Source organism: Pteropus medius, unplaced genomic scaffold (assembly GCF_902729225.1).
Source record: "Pteropus medius unplaced genomic scaffold, Ma_sr-lr_union100, whole genome shotgun sequence".
Classification (NCBI taxonomy): Eukaryota; Metazoa; Chordata; class Mammalia; order Chiroptera; family Pteropodidae; genus Pteropus; species Pteropus medius.
In genome coordinates this window covers 11,004,378-11,020,257 of record NW_024349798.1, presented here as the reverse complement: position 1 = coordinate 11,020,257, position 15,880 = coordinate 11,004,378, and the positions used below count along the sequence as shown (strand labels likewise).

Below are 15,880 nucleotides of genomic sequence, written 5' to 3'. Positions count from 1 at the left end.
GATATATGTCTTCCATTCATTTTAATACACTGGACACAGAGGGAATATTTTTAAAATGGTGGGGCAGATAAAATGAGACTTAGCAAAAGTGTAATAACTGTTGAAGTTGAAACCTGGGTATATGGAGGTTCATGTTGTTCTCTCTAAAAAGTCTAATCTACTTTACCTAGTCTTACCTATCTTCCCTTCCCCTCCTCCTTCCTTTTCTTCTTCCCTCTGTCCCTCCGCTCCCTCCCTCCCTTCCTTCCTCCCTCCCCACCTCCCTCCTCCCTTCCTTCTTCCTTTCCCTCCCTCCCTCTCCCTCCCTCCCTCCTTCCCTCTCTCCTTCCTTCCTTCCTTCATGGTTGCCAGTTTGGACCCCTGCCCCACTCCATTCTCCTTTCCAGTGAAAACAAATACAGCTTTAAGCACAGTTTGCTTCTTTCTGGAGGGATGCTGGCAGGATAATTGCGTCTTTGATATTGTCAGAAGCCACACCGCTATAGCTTACCTGCCACACCTGGCCCAGAGGCCTGCTGCTGGTCAGCAGACAGGTGAGATGGCTTCCTAGTACTGTTATGCTGTGGTTCCTTATCAAAGCGTGACAAGTTTAGTAAATACACTCTAAGTCACCTCTTCCTGCTGTGTGACTGGCATTCCTTTAAAGCCTGTCAGACCATATCGCCTTAGATAAAAGTTGACCAACCCCAAACATTTCTCCTTGAGTCAGTTTTTTTTTTTTTTTTTTGGTCTGAAAGACAAAAAGCTAAGCTCATAAGAAGCGTACCCAGCTTCCAATCATTCTGCAAGTATGAATGCCTTCACCTACATTATGATGCTTCCTTCGTTTTCTATTCAAGAAGGCATTCTATGAAACTCAAAGCATGCTAATTTTTCCCCAATGAGGGTCAAAAGCTCCAGTATTTAAAAACAATCACATACACAAAAAAGGTCAACACTACATGCAGACCTTACTCTAGTACCTTGTGTGTGCAAAGCCCACAATTCCTAGTATTTTCTGGACAGCCCTCTTCAGCGAAGATATAACTTGCAATCAGGCTGGGTAAAGAGAGACAGTCATTCCTTTCTTAATGGCCAACTACCCAAAAAGTCTCAGTTAAGTGACCTCGACTACTAAGCTAATCAATTAAAATGGATAAGTGAAATACTTTCAACTTTTATTTCAGTAGGCCATTCCTGGGAGGGGAAGAAATGTGAATTCCCAGCATAATTCCATCTCACAGATACAAACATTCTTGCTGCCCTGATGGAGTGGCCCTCTTTTTTAAAGTAAGCTGTTTCCCTCTCTTTCTTTGGATCAGAAAAAGACTGGTTATGGTTCTCTCCAGCCAACTTTGATCAATTTCAACCCTTACAGAAATCCCTGTGGCCATTTCTCAAGGGTAAAAGGCCAAAGGAGATGGGTGTAGAGCACAGAAGGGACATAGCTTCTCTGTTCTTCCAAGAAAGAGAAGGAAAACAGAACATAAACAAGGCAGAAAAAGAAGATAGACAACGAGTTAAACCATAATGATCATTTACTGAGCATCCACTATGTGTCAGGCAGTGTGCTCTGCTCTTTATACACGTCACCTCATTTAATTAATGGGTGACACTGACTACAATTTACTGAGAACAGGTACATACTAGGCACTATGCTTGGTCACGTTATATTTCATGTTATATTTCACTTATGTGTCAAAACCACCCCATTATTACAGAAGATCATCCCAATTTTACAGGCAAGGAAATGGACACTTTGGGAGTTTAAGTTATTTGCTCAGAGAATACAAAGCAAGGCAGGGGTATCCAGCTCAAAAGTCAAACCTCAGTGATCTATATCACTACTGGTCATACGACCGAATAGTTTTGTCAAAACTCATTCAATTGTAAACTAAAGTTGGTCAATTTTATGGGTGTAAACTATACCTCAATAAAGCTGATTCAAAACAACAAGGACCCTCTCTTCACTATACAAATGGCCATCTGCTGTTCCCACTTCCCTATTTCTTCTTGGTGAGTTTTCTTTGACAGCCTTCTTCCTCCTCTCAAGTGACAGGCCTCAAAAGGAACAGGCCCCACCTCCAGCTCTAGGGCCAGGCATGTGACTGCAGCCTAGCCAATCAGTGAATCTCATTCCTTTGACCACTAACTGGTTCAGAGACAGTCATATGACCTAAGCTGGGCCAATGAGAACACTGCCATGAACTTCTATAAAAGAGAATGAGAAGCTTTGCTCCTGTCAGGGCTGCTTAGCTGGTTCAGCATATCTTGAAGCTGATGATGGCCACTGTCACTGCCCGGTGAGAGCCGTCTTGCAGATGAAGACAGAACAAAGGAAAGCAGAGCTGACAGATGGAGGGTGGTAGCTTCCTGATGACACTGCTTGAGCACCTAGATCCAGCCATTCCTGAAGGTAGACTTTCCAGTGACACCGGCCGATTCCCCTTTCTTTTTCCTTAAGCCAGCCTAAGCTGAGTTTTCTGTCCCTTATGATCAAAGAGTCCTAATATACCACAAGGCCTTTAAGAAGACCACTTTACCTACCCCATAGCAAATGGAGGAGAGAAAGAGCTATACGGACACGAGCAGGGTTATAGGAACATGACCCAATATGCCTGTTGTCTCCTTTAAGTCTCAGCCTCCTGCTGCAGAGGCGAGCACAAAAGGCGCTGCATGGTTAAATAAGTAGCTCAAGGTACAGATTGAGCGCATGATTCTCCAGCCTCAAAGCCTTGGTCTTTACCTAAACACTGGTGACTTGCATTTTTGCAAGACTTTTTTTTAATTAGCGGCAGAATCCTTTCGTTGCTGGAGTCATACAGAAAACGCTTAATACTCAAAACCAATCAAACTGATGCTGCTATGCTTCCACGGGGGGCAGGGATCCTGGAGGCTGAGGACCCCTAAGCCCCCTGCACAGATATCTCAGCAAACCAGCTGCACAGCTCTGCCCGGACTCCAGACAGTAGAATCCACCCCTTTACAGAACACACTCGGAGCTGGGAGTCCAGACAGTAGAAAACAGGCTGATTTCAAAGTGCCCAGAATCTAGGGCCCTTTCTTTGAAAGTTTTGTGAGGCATGTACACTGTTAGCTCATGGTCACAGACCATCAGCAGTACAAAATGCAGGTCACGCGCCGACCCTCCCAGTGACGTGTGAGTCAGCATGGCGTGTCCCCCCGCCGCTGTGCCTCGGAGGCCAACTCACTCAGATCTAGGACATCGTCGGTTTTGATCAGGTCCTCTTCTCGCGTCAGTGGCAACTGGGTCTCGGGCTCCCCTCGCAGTTGCAGTGACAGGGAACGGAGCATGAAGAACACCCGGATGGCCTGGATGAGCAGTTCAGAGAGCAGAGGGTGAGACCGCAGTCGTTTCGGTGAGATTCTCCACATGGAGAAATCACACTGTGCCGCTCGGTTAAAAACAAAAAACAAATAAACAAACAAAACAAAGCCCGCCTCTCCCCTTCTCCCAGTATCATGGTTCTGGTGCTTTGCCTCCAATCAGTTATCCATGGATTCAGGTTTCGACCAGTTGACCTTGACTGAGCACCTGTCATTTGCCAGGCCCTTCTCCCTGGTGTCATGTGACCTTCATGACACCCCTGCTCAGCAGGCAGCCCCGCTTTGAAGCCAGGGCACTGACACCCAAGGAGGTGACGTGACCTGCCCCAGGCCACACACCCAGGGAGGGCTAGAACCAGGACTCTTCTAACCAAAACAGCACGGAATTTGGAAATCTAAATCACGAGGGAGTGTTTCAAGGTCCCACCGCTTGAATGTAGGGGCAGTGGAGACAGAGGGAGTGGTTGCTGGTGGGGTTCAGAGCTGACCAGTCTCAATTGAAACCCTCCCTGCCCCTCCCTGGATGAGCCCCTTCACCTTGGAGCCTTGGGCCCTTGGCCTTACAATAAGGGGTGTGCCACTGACGGGAAAGTGGACCTGGCACCTGGCAGGTGTGCAGTGACGTCAGTGCCGAGTGCCTCTCAGGCCTCCCCAGACAGCTCTCTGGAGGCAGAGTGGCCCTCTCAGCACCAGGATTCCTGACTCATTCAAGAGGCTTCTGGGCGGAATCCAGCATGGCCATCGGGCGTTTCCAGAAAGCAGAAAAAAGCAGAATCCCAGGCCCCGGAAGCCAGAGAAGTTTGTGCAGAAAGCAGCCTTCACCTGGGGCCAACTTGCCCTGGTGGTACCCTCCCCTGGAGTCCTAGGTTGGTGCTGACTTGCCTACCAACCAGAGACCAAGAAGTGGAAGGGCAGCCAGCCTGCAGGAGGGGCCGCCTCCAGGCCCTCATCCTTGACCTTGGCTGGCTGGCCTGCCTGAGTGTGTGCGCCTGAGAGAAACAGCTCTGGAGTCGGATACGCAAGGGCTACCTGGACTCCCAGCTCCACTGCGCTGGGCACAGCCCCTGGCCTCTGTGCACTTCAATTCTTCTCACCTGTGAAATGGGGGTGGCACCTCTCAGGGCTGCTAGGAGGTTCTGAGATATTGCTGGTGGAGTGTGTTCTGTAAAGGGGTGGCCATCTTTTACCCCAATCACTTGACAGCTGGGCATGGGGGAGGGCATGGGGACAAACCACTGTCGCCACTGGTGAGCACACAAAGATGAATTCCAGCCCACTTTGGGTCTCCTTGTTTACAGTTCTGAGGGCTACAGGCGTGGCCTGCCGAGAGAAGAGGCTGCCTCTATACCACAAGGTGCTTCCCGAAACAAGGAGGAGGAGACAGATTACTGCCCGCAAGGAGCCAGGCTTGCACTGGCTCCAGATAACCCAGGCAGCAAGGATGCCCATCGGCACGTCTAATCCTAATCCTGCCTTGGCCTGGAACCATGGGACACTTGGGCTAATTAATCTAACGTAGAAAACCAGAAGAATAATCCTACTTCCTGCACCTATTCTGAGGTCATGATTCCCCTTTGTCAACCATAAGCACTAGAGAAAGATAAGCTTTTATATTATAATACAGATGATGGTGGTGGCGGTGGTGGCAGCGTTAGTGCTGATCTGATCTTAGTTTTTTAAGGTACAGTCTTCCTAAAGACAACTGCAACAATCAGAAGAAGAGAGATAATTTCATTTCAAAAAATCGAAATAGCTTTTATTTCTGAAGCTCCTACTGTGTGCCAGACAATGTGGGCAACTTATTGCAATGTAAAGATTTTATGCAAGGAGAAATGGAGCTGAGAAAGGCAGAGCAATCTAAGTTCACGTGGCTGATGAGTGGCTGAGCCGGGGTTGGGACCCGGAAACGTTTAATACTTGTGTCACTTAACCAAGCTCACATGGAAAATCAAATGCCCGCACCAGCCCAAGTACAGAAAGCCTAAGATGAGGGTGGGCACTTGAACTATTTGGCAGTCTGAGCTCTTGAAGAGGGAGTCATGACCTTGGAGATGAGAGAAAAAAGAGGAGAAAGGCCCGTCACAGTCAGGTCCATATGGAGTAGATGCTTGATTTCTGTCAAAAATCCATTCCTGGATGTGGTTCCATAGTGTAGCGGTCAGTACGTCTGCTTTACATGCAGAAAGTCCTGGGTTCATGCCCCAGTGGAGCCATAGTCCATGGTCTATGGCCATGCCACCCTGAACAAGCCCAATGTCTAATCCTGGAAGCTAAGCAGGGTCGGGCCTGGTTAGACTTGGATGGGAGACCACCTAGAAAGACCTGGTGCCGTAGGCATAAATAATAAAATAAAATTAAAAACAAAACATTCCTCTTGGGGTTCTGAAAGCAGAGAAATCAAGCAGGACCCTAGTCGGGGGATGTGGAAAGAGAAATGCGTGTAGCTTTTTACAGCCCATTGCTCTGAAAACCAGAAACCTTCAAATATAAAAGGAATTTGGAATCTGGTTCCTAACGTAGACCTTTCTGGTAAAACATTTGCTTTTGCTTTGTGAACAACAAATGGAAGATATTTCCAGGAATACAGAATAAAATAATAAAAAATATAAAGCAGAATATAAAACATATAAAATAAAACCCCCAATAATACTTTTCCTGGTTCCTGCCCCAATTTTTAAGAGAAAGAAGAGTGCAAAAGAAGTCCACGCCCATGAACGTGAGGAAGGTAGATTCCCACAGGGCCGGGTGCTCTACCTGGGCAAAAGCTGGGCTCCCACAGGGTGCTACAGGGTCCAGCAGGCATTTTGACCAGCGACACAACTCCAAGAATCCATAAAAAGAAGGTAAAATACCAGAATAAAGGCCATCAAATTCATCCCTAAAACAATGGCCAGGTCCTCTGCTTATCCATGGCCTGCTGGGTACGGGTGGGGGCTGCACCATGTCATCTCATTCAAGCCTTTTAATGACCTGTGTGGTTCCCATTTTACAGACAGGAAACCAAAACCCAGGCAGGCTGCCCAAATGTGACTCAATTAATAACCGGACTCCAAAGTCTATGTTCTTCCAACCACAAGCGTTTGCCTTCAACAGATTTGAGGCTTGGGACCCAGGCTTTTATTAAGTGCCTTCTTTACTTTGCTAAATAAACATGCAAATCAAACAGTATTATTAAAAAGGAAATATTATTCTTTCAGATGCTTCCACAGAATTCCAGGAAAACAGACTCTGAAAGAACAGATTATGATTAGATTTAAAAGGGGCTGACTACTGACTAAGCTCAAATATCAAGAAGAGACTTCTCCAGTTTGCTTCAATGCACCTAGGAGCAAACTCTGGCACGGAGAGTCCTAGGGAAGGAGTCCAATGGGTAGGGCAGGAGGACGGAAGGCTTCAGATTCAGGCAGACCTGGCTCAACCTGTGGTCAGGTGAGTCCCGTGAATTCTCCAGGCCCAGGCTCAAGCTCTAGAAATGGGGCCCCACCACCTCTGGTCACAGGGCCACCATGAACGTGCAACAGCATAGTGCAGGTGACACACCGAGCCCTGGAGCTGGTCCTGGATCAAATGCTGTTGGAGCTCTCTCCCCTGCATCCCTTGCTGCATTTGCAGGCTGCTCGCTGAGTTTAGGCGACAATCACTCAGGGTTAGTAGCCCACCGAGGCCGTGGATGTGGCCGTGCACAGAGTGCTGAAGCAGTTTAAAGTGGGCACAGCCCATTGGGAAAGCAATCTGGCAATATGCGGAGAGTCACAAAAAAAAAATGTTCATACCCTTTGAACCAGAAATTCCACTTCTGGGAACTTATCCTAAAGAAATAAGCCAAAAGAAAGAAAACACTGTATTTGTGAAGCTGCTCATTACAGTTTAGTTGAAAATAATGTAATACTGCAAGCAACCAAAATGTCTACCAGTACGAAAACGCCTAAGTAAATGATGGCAGAAGTCAGCAGATGAACTTTTATGTACCAGTAAGAAGTCAGACTTATTAAAACTGTATTACCACATGACAAACTTCTTGCTTTACAATGGAGAAAAAGAGAGTGAGGATAAAGCAAGGTCATGGTACGCTCTCCCTGCAACCATGAAAAGATGTATTTGCAAAAAAAAAAAATAGGGAGGAGTCACAAAAAATGTCTAAGTGTTATTTGTTTAGGGTGATGAAATCATGGAAAGTTCTTTCTCTCTACTTTTGAAACCTTATGAGATGCTATTGTATTTTCTTTAATGTGTAATACACATCTGAAAAGTAAAGCAAAATATCCTATTTCCTCAAGGACGATACTGATAAGCACAAAAAAAATGTCTGTGCTTTTATAAGAAAACAGGGAAACAGAATGCAGGGATAAATAAAACTTCGTGCAAATACCTTTATTTCATAATGGCTTCCAAGATTCCTACATGTGACTAGAGGCTTATATTCAGATTGTAATATTCACTACAAAATCCTCTTCCTATCTCTCTTTTCTCTAGCATTAAGCTTCAGGAGATTTAGGCCATGAAAGACTCTTTCTTTCCCACCTAAGATGCTAGAATGCTCCACTGCTGTTCAGCCAACATCTGAGCATTTACTGTGTGCTAGGCACTGAGCTTGTCACCTCACAGTCGCTCTTTCTCATATACCTTGGGCAAGAGCCGAAAGGCATGACACACGAGGAAGCTGGGGCTCAGGAAGGTCAAGTAACTTGCTCAAGGTCATACAGCTAGAGATAGTAAGGAACCTTGGTTGGTCTGACTCACGAGCCTGTTCTCCCTTAACTGCTTCTCTCAACTTCCCCTACACGTTGGGTGAGTCCGGCCCAAGCCCGCGGTCCTGTTCACAGCTCTCATTCGACCCCAGCAGTTCCAATGATCCTCCTTTCAACACGAATTTCCCTTCTATTCTTCTGTAAGGTTTGCACCTCCTAACTTTCCCATAAGGTAGGAAATCAATGAAAAACCGAATAATGATGCTTGTGCTACCTCTACGTGCTGCTGAACTCAGAGCTGGGACCTGTGCGGGCTGTTCTGCAGAGGGTAGTGTGGGCCCAGTCAGCTGCCACAGCTTAGCGGCACTCTTGCTATTTTGGTCTTATTTTAATTTTATATTATTTGTTCACTGCCTATTCTTAAATCTTGCACGGTGTATGGCACCTAGAAAACGCCCAACAAATATGTCAAGCGAAAGAATAAACAATGTAACTTGCAAAATGCGAGAGGAAAAACGTGACTTTATTGCCTCCCCATGGCCTGCAAGGCCCTGCTGCCCTCCTCTCCTGTCCCCACGCCACCCCTCCTCCTCTCCCCTTGCTTGCTCTTCTTTAGTCACCCTGCTCCTTGAACACACCATACGCTGTCCCATCTTGTGGGCTTTGCATGCACTGTTCCTGTAGTCTGGAAAGCTCCTCCCAGAAGTCTTTGCGAGGCTGGCTCGCATATCAACCTTGCTATCTCACTCTTTAGGTTCAGCTCAGAGGCCAACCTTGGTGGAGCACCCCTCCTGACCCCTCTATTTCTAAAGGAGGGCCACCCCTCTTTACTTCAGAGCCTTTCCTGCCCTCTGATACCAAACTGGACACTTGCTTATTTCTTAATCAACTTTATCTCTCTCGATGTCATGTGATGTCCAGAAAACAGGGATGTCTAACAAGTTGGTGACGATTTACTAGTCAGGGTTGTTTGAACTTTCCTGACAAGTCCTTAAGGAAAATAAAGGGTGGGATTTCTGAAAAGCCTCCTAAAAGTTAGAAAAGTCTACTTGGTAGAAAAAAAAAGAAAAAAAAAAGAAAAAGAAAACCTTTGAATCCAAAAGGATGAAATGGAATGTTATTTGGATAGAAGCAAAGAACTTGAAACAAACCACATAAGCCCTCAATTGCTTGCTAAACCATACACTTCCTTAAGATCAAATTCAAAGCACACTGCTGTGTTCTGATGTCTGGGATGGGCTCAGGAGCTAAGTTTCTGGAGCATTCCAAACAGTTGCCTTGCAACAGGAACGGGACTGAGGTGAGTGGTGGAAATTCCCCTTTGGAGATGGTATTGTACACCTCAAACTAATATAATACTTTAAGTATGACGACTATACTTAAAGAAAAAAAAAAAACGATTCTTAAAGTCACAAAGGGAGGCTTCTCTTAGGTTGATGGCTTTGCTTAGAGGTGGCCAGCCCTGTTTTATATCACTCTGCCACCTAAACCCACGGACCCTGGGACAAGAGAGTTGCTTTTATGAACTTGTTACGTGGACAAAGGCTGACCGAGAGCCCCCAGAGAAGTCGGGACGTTCCCAGGAGCTCTGTCTGTGCTTCAGTTAGCAGTCTGGACCGTGTATATCATCTGGGGCGAGGGAGGTGGGCAGCAGAGCCGTAGGAGCCCACACCTAAGTGACATGTGAGGGGCACTGGGAAGAAGCGAAGCCCTGCGATCGAGAACTGCTGTCGGCCTTCTGTGTTTCTTCCTGTCACTGAGTTCTCACAAGAACTCTGGCAAGGCGAGCGCATGCTGCTTTCTAGATGAAGAGAGTGGCTCAGAAGGGAGAAGGCACCCCAAAGCACGAGGAGCTCTCTCTCTGCCATAGGCCTCATCCCTAAATTCTCTCATTCTCTCCTATGGATCAGGACCGCCTGCCCCAGGCCAGCAGAGCATGTCGGAATCCATTAACAATGCCAAGGCCGCCAGAGACACGGCTCCTCCAGCCCCTCCAGACCCATCCCTTCCTATGGCGTGTCTCTTGTTCTGGCTCCAGCCACAGTCCCCTGGAAAGGGCTGTATCTCTCTGGTGCCTGCTCCGCCTTCTTTACTAGGTAGGATTAGGGGCCTGATCCCATGTTCCTTCCCTAATGGCCCCAGCCACATGGATTGATACTGCCTCTTCCCACCTTCCCCTCTAGACTCTGATTTCTCGAGGACTGGGGCTGTGTTTTCTATGTCCCTGGTGTCTGGCACTGAGCGGGGCTGATAAACAGCAGTGGGGAGCGGTGGGGAGCAGCGGGTCAGTGTGACTGAGAGTGTAAGCTCTGGAAGCCACACCTCCTATGCTGAATCCTGGCTCTGCCACTTACTAGCTAGGTAACCTTGAGCAAATTACTTGACCTCTTCGTGCCCCCGTTTCTTCCTCGGTAGCATGGGGATGATAGCGCCAGTCTCCTAGGACGGCTGTGGAATCACTCGAGGAAGTTCACATGAAGAACTGCTATGAATGATCCACTACGTAACAAAGACCAGGCGTGCACGTAAGTGTTAAGAAACCTGATGGACTGTGACCCAGAAAGCAGGCAGATGCGACCCAGCGCAGCGGCCCTCAGTGCTCAGAGGCTGAAGAGGACTGTAGGGACAGAGTCCTCCTGGCCTGGGGACACTGCAGCCCCTCTAGGTACACAGCTTCGCTGTAACTTTGCTAGGGAGCACTTCTTAGGCCAACCCAAGGCTAAGGGTGAGCGTGCCCACGTCATGGAGTCACTTGTCAGAACCAGTCCTCTTATAAAAGCCGACACCAAGAATGCCCAGTGCAAACACTGCCACCCACAAACATAACTATGTGCGCACCGCAGGGCCTGCAGCACTGGCTGGGAGCACGAGGAAGGCCAGGGCGGGTCTTGTGGTGAGGTCTGCGGGTTTGGTCAGATAGCAGGGAATGTGGATTGACTTAAAGACACGTGTGTCCCACTTCCTCTGCCCCGCCAGCTTCCTCGGTCTGAGGTGGATCTAGCAGGTCCCTCCTGCTTCTCATAATCCAAAAGTTAAACACCTTAGCTGCTCTGGTTACACTGGGATTAATTCAGAAGAAGACGCAGGCTGATAACAGGAGCTGAGTTCAAATAAATTCCACTAATTTATCCACTAACATTCACGTCTCCAGGGAATGATTTTCTAGGAAAAGGTTATGGTGCTTTCTAAGAAAGAAAGTGTGATCTTATGAGGGAGATAAAATACCGTGAACAGCCCTGCGAGACTGCTTCAGAAAAAAAGCACTGATAACAGAAGCACACACTCCAGCTGGGTTCTGAGAACTAATCTGCCCTTCGCTCACGTCTGGCAGGCCGGCAAGAATTACCATTTCGTTTGCGTGTGCCTCACCCCAAGATCATGCAGATACCTTAACATCACACCATCTCCAGGGGTCCTGAGCCTATCTGGGCTAAGATTTCTCACCAGCCTCACCTGCACTGCGTTGATGGTGACGCTGCTCACTCCTCCACATCTTTCAGAAGCCCAGCCCCAGGGCTTCCTCTCCCAGAGCTCAGGGGTGGCCTGCACCAGCCACGAACGCAGCCCGCCTACAACCCACATCCGGTGCCAGGTGCGATGGGATTTCAATCCCTGCTTTGGCAGAGGGCAGCAGGCTTTGGAAGTTTCGCCTGGCGGCAGGATGTGGGGAGGCGCTGTCTGTCTACCCACTATCTGAACTCGTGTGGGACGGGGGGCTCTTGACCCGGTCAGAGCCTCGTCCCTTCCTTCCCTGGGAGTGGTCCAACGCTCACTCACCCGCCGGGTCTTCTCCACGTCACCACATGGCAGTCGCTTCACAAAGTCTATGCCTGTCAGCGGCGTGCCCGTGGGGGGCAGCAGGATGGAGGCATCCATCATGAGATACTCCACGTTCATGGGCTTCATCTAGAAGAGAGACATCACAGGAGACCTCACTGAAGGGAGAAGGGGACCGGGCAGGTCACACAGGCCCATGCATAGTAAATGAGCGCATGAAATCCGGATTAAGGCTGAGGGGAAGCCTCAAGGCAGGAAGGCCTGTGAGAGAAAGGACTTTTGTTTTCTAAGGTGCATTTTCCTTCATTTGAAGTGACAGCTTAGACACTCTTGAGAAATAGCCTTCTTGCTATGAAAAGCTTTGCTTTCCCATCCTCATTCCCCTCCACCGAGCAGCAGGGCGTGGGGTCCTCCGGATGAGGCCGGTCCCTTTACGATAGTCCCTTTAGGGTGGTCTGCCCGTGTGTGTCCCTGACTGCTGCCCGCCTCCTACTCTTTGTACTTCCGGGAACGATGACAACAATCGTAGTGATGGCAGCTTCCATTTAAGGAGTGCTGCCTACGGGACAAGCTAAAGGCTTTGAGTGTATGGTCCTGTGTCATGCTCCCAACAACCGCAGAGGAGATGCTTCCCAATCTGCTAATGAGAAAACAGACTCAGAGAAGCCGAGGACTGGATCCGGGCCACCTCAGCTGGCTGACCACAGCCCAGACACAGACCCCCGACGACTTCTACCACACGACCAACATGCCCCCTTCCTTCCTCGCCCCCTTGGCATCTTACCTGGGGTAATATAACAAACCCACTTATTGAGCATCTACTAAGTGCCAGGCACTGCAGGGCTCACCTCGTACTGGACAGAGAATGCTGGTGCTGTCCCATATTATAAAGGAGAATACTGATCTCAGAGAAAGGGTGTATGCCCACAGCCACTGGGCCAGACAGGGCCAGAGCTGTCTGCCTCCTTCACACCACTTCCACGAAGCCCTCTCCGATTACTAAGGCACCTGAAACCATCATCTCCCCTCCCGAAACTTTGCTGCACCAGCACCGACCATTTAATGCACACATATTGGACTTCATTTACCTGGCTTCATAAAGGAACGACGCTTCACAAAGGTGAATTTTCTATGAAATTAATTTTACTTCTTAAAGCATCATGAACTGATTTTTGTGTCTTTTTTAGAATGTGGGCTTCAATCGTATCACATTTTTTTGTCCCTCCTGTAACATAAAGCTGACCAAACAGGACAAGGTTGTGGTGAGGACCCGGCTGTCCAGAGACCTGGCGAACGGGCCAGGGATCGGAGGTGCCACTGAGCGCAGGCCGCCTGCCTTTTACTTTTGGATACTGTAGGCACTTTCCTCCAGAGGCCTGTGGTTCACCATCCCAAATCCCTTTATCCCAGAGCAGGGGTGGCGGAGCCCCATTTCCTGCCTCAGGGCTGCACTTGGCATCGACCCTCCAGCAGAGCCTTCACAGCCCGCCTTCTGCACCCTTGCAAATCTCCTCCGCTCTGCTCCCGCTGCCCTCAACCTCCTTCCCAGCAAGTCCATTCTAGCCGGCTGTCAGCGGGCACACCAGATGGCCGCGCTCGCGCTCCGTATGCCTTTTGCATTAAAAAAGAGGTGATAAGAAAAATGAGTGAAGGGTCAAAAGCAAAGGCCTGGCTTTAGTGCAGGGGCCTCCGTGAGCACTTGAGCAGCACCCAAGGGCCTGCACTCACTACATTTACCTTGGTGGCTGGTTTCCTAAAGTCTGAGCTTAGTACTGACTTTCAGAAAATAGGACTGGGGCTGTGTCAACTTTGTATTTCTCTAGAGTGCCAGGCACTGTGCAGGACACACAATAAATATACGATTAAGACAAATAAAACCCAAGAAGCTCCCTACAGTGGGAAGGAGAGAAACTGAATAGTCATTGTACAAATACTATACAGGAGGCACCCCTTAGGTGTTTCACATCCAGCCTGGGCAGCTATGTGGCTTGGGCCCCATTTTACACACAGAAAAATCAAGGCTCAGAATGTCAGCAACCTGCCCAAGATGGCACAGTTCGTAGCAAAAGCAGAAACTCAGCGAGGGTTAGAAGCCCGAGCTTTTCAGCGCCATCAAGTGACATATGAGCCTTACGTTTCCAAACAGGAAACCAAACTGTGGGGAATGACATGGCAGAAGGGGACGTCACAGGGCTAAAACGATAGCTAACCACTGAATCCACTCTACTCTAATTAATGGTCCAACGAGTAGAAGACTGACACACTCTTCTGGGGGGTCGGGGATGAGGGGGGCGGCTGTGGCCAGCAACGGGAGTGAGGTACTCACAGGCACCCCTGCATATCACGGCGAGGTCTGGGCGCTTTTGCAGATGAATTATGCCAGTTGATGCTTTTCCCTTGAAAAGACTCTGCGGGGGCCTCAGACGTGCTGTGGGAGAGGACCCAGCTGTGGTGAGGGCCCAGCTGTCCAGATCCTTGGTGACAGGCCAGGGAGCCAGGGAGCCAGGGAGCCACACTCACACTGCCCGCCTTTTTCTCTTGGACACTTTAAACACTTAGGCTTACTATAAACTCCCCAAATCACTTTACCCTTTGGTGAGTAATGTCGATGAAAAGGATCATTTGTCTTCTATTTATTGAGTGCCGACTAAGGGACAGGTGCTGGAGATGCAGCGACAAAGGAACAACACAGAAAGCTGTAATCTTCTGAACCTGTCTTTTCCTATGATTCTGCCTGCTGGATGGAGAAAGGGAAGGCTCTGGGCTGATGCTGCGGATTCAAGGAGGAGCTACATGCTGGAACATTCTGGTGGCCTGGCAAAGGAGGCAGCCTTATAACAGAGAAGGGCAGGGGGCTGGGAGACGAGCTGCTCTGCCCCTCGCTGGCCAGGCACACGTGGACACCTCACTCAATCTGGCTCTCGTTTCCTTATCAGTAAAGGGAGGCTAATGATAGCAGTTGACCTGGGGATTAAGAAATTTAATATACCTAACGGGCTTTCCACACCTGACACAAAGTAAGTCCTCAATCAAATACTATTCATATCAAAGTGAATCTTTCTGACCCATCTCACGACACAGCCCGACTCAGAGGGAGGGAATGTCCTCTGAAATTTCCACGGTGGTGGGGATCAAAATTTCCAATTCACTCCCCAACCCCGAGTCTCTGCCATCCAGGCAGCAAGCCCCAAGTTAGAGTGCTCTCTCTCGGATCGGCAGGGCACGCTTTGGGGGCACACAGGTGCCTTCTGGCCCCTCACTTACTGTCATGCTCCTGTACTCATCTTCGAACATGTCCAAAAATATTTCTTCTCCCTAAAAGGAAAGGAAGGGAGGGTAGAGGAGATTATGCATATTTCTTTTCCATAAACAACAAAGTATTATAAACTTCAGTTCACGGCTTTTGGGGCCATCTGTTTCTCGTTAGTGAGTTCTCGTAAATCACCAGGAAGTAAAATGCACACGTGCACACGAACACACACGCTCAACCGAAAGCCCAGCTATCGAATTGCGCCTCTCAATGTTTTTCTCCTTTTTTAAAGCACATGTAGTTAGATTTCTTCTGTCAAGGCAATTAAGAAACACAAACTGAAAATAACACCATATATAATTAAAATATGACAACGGTTACTATGTCGAGTGTATAAGATCCTCTATTTGTTGAGAATGGCTGAAGAAATGGGGAACCCTGGTTAAAACTCTGAGGCTCCACACGTCTGAAAGGAATTAATATGCCTAACACTAAAATTATACAGCCTGTTCCGTTCATTGTTGAGCTGCGCCCTTGGGGTTTTTTGCAGTTCCTGCAGGCCTGAGGACCCTGTCCAGGAGGTTCCTCTCTGAACAGGGTGGTGGGTGTGAACTTGGCTCACATAAACCAGGGGCCGAATCCCAGCTTTACCTCTCAGAGCCTCTCTTTGTTTCGCTGCAAGACTGGGATGCCTGCCCGTGTCTGTGTGGGTCCTTGTGAAGATGAAATGAGTTAACGCGCATAAAGTGCTGAGCACAGAACCTGCCAATTGGTCAGGGCTGGTAAGTGTTAGAGCTCAGATCACTGCTGGATGGGTCCACAGCTGGCGGGGGGTGGG

At 48.6% G+C, this 15,880-nt stretch overlaps 1 protein-coding gene across 1 annotated transcript in view; it reads right to left on the bottom strand.

Annotated features, from left to right (window-relative positions):
* CLEC16A (C-type lectin domain containing 16A) overlaps nucleotides 1-15,880 on the bottom strand; it is a 199,619-nt gene that overhangs the window by 96,225 nt on the left and 87,514 nt on the right. Inside the window, 3 exon segments of the mRNA XM_039885578.1 lie at nucleotides 3,192-3,312; nucleotides 11,793-11,921; nucleotides 15,057-15,107. Coding sequence (XP_039741512.1) covers nucleotides 3,192-3,312; nucleotides 11,793-11,921; nucleotides 15,057-15,107 — 301 coding nt within the window.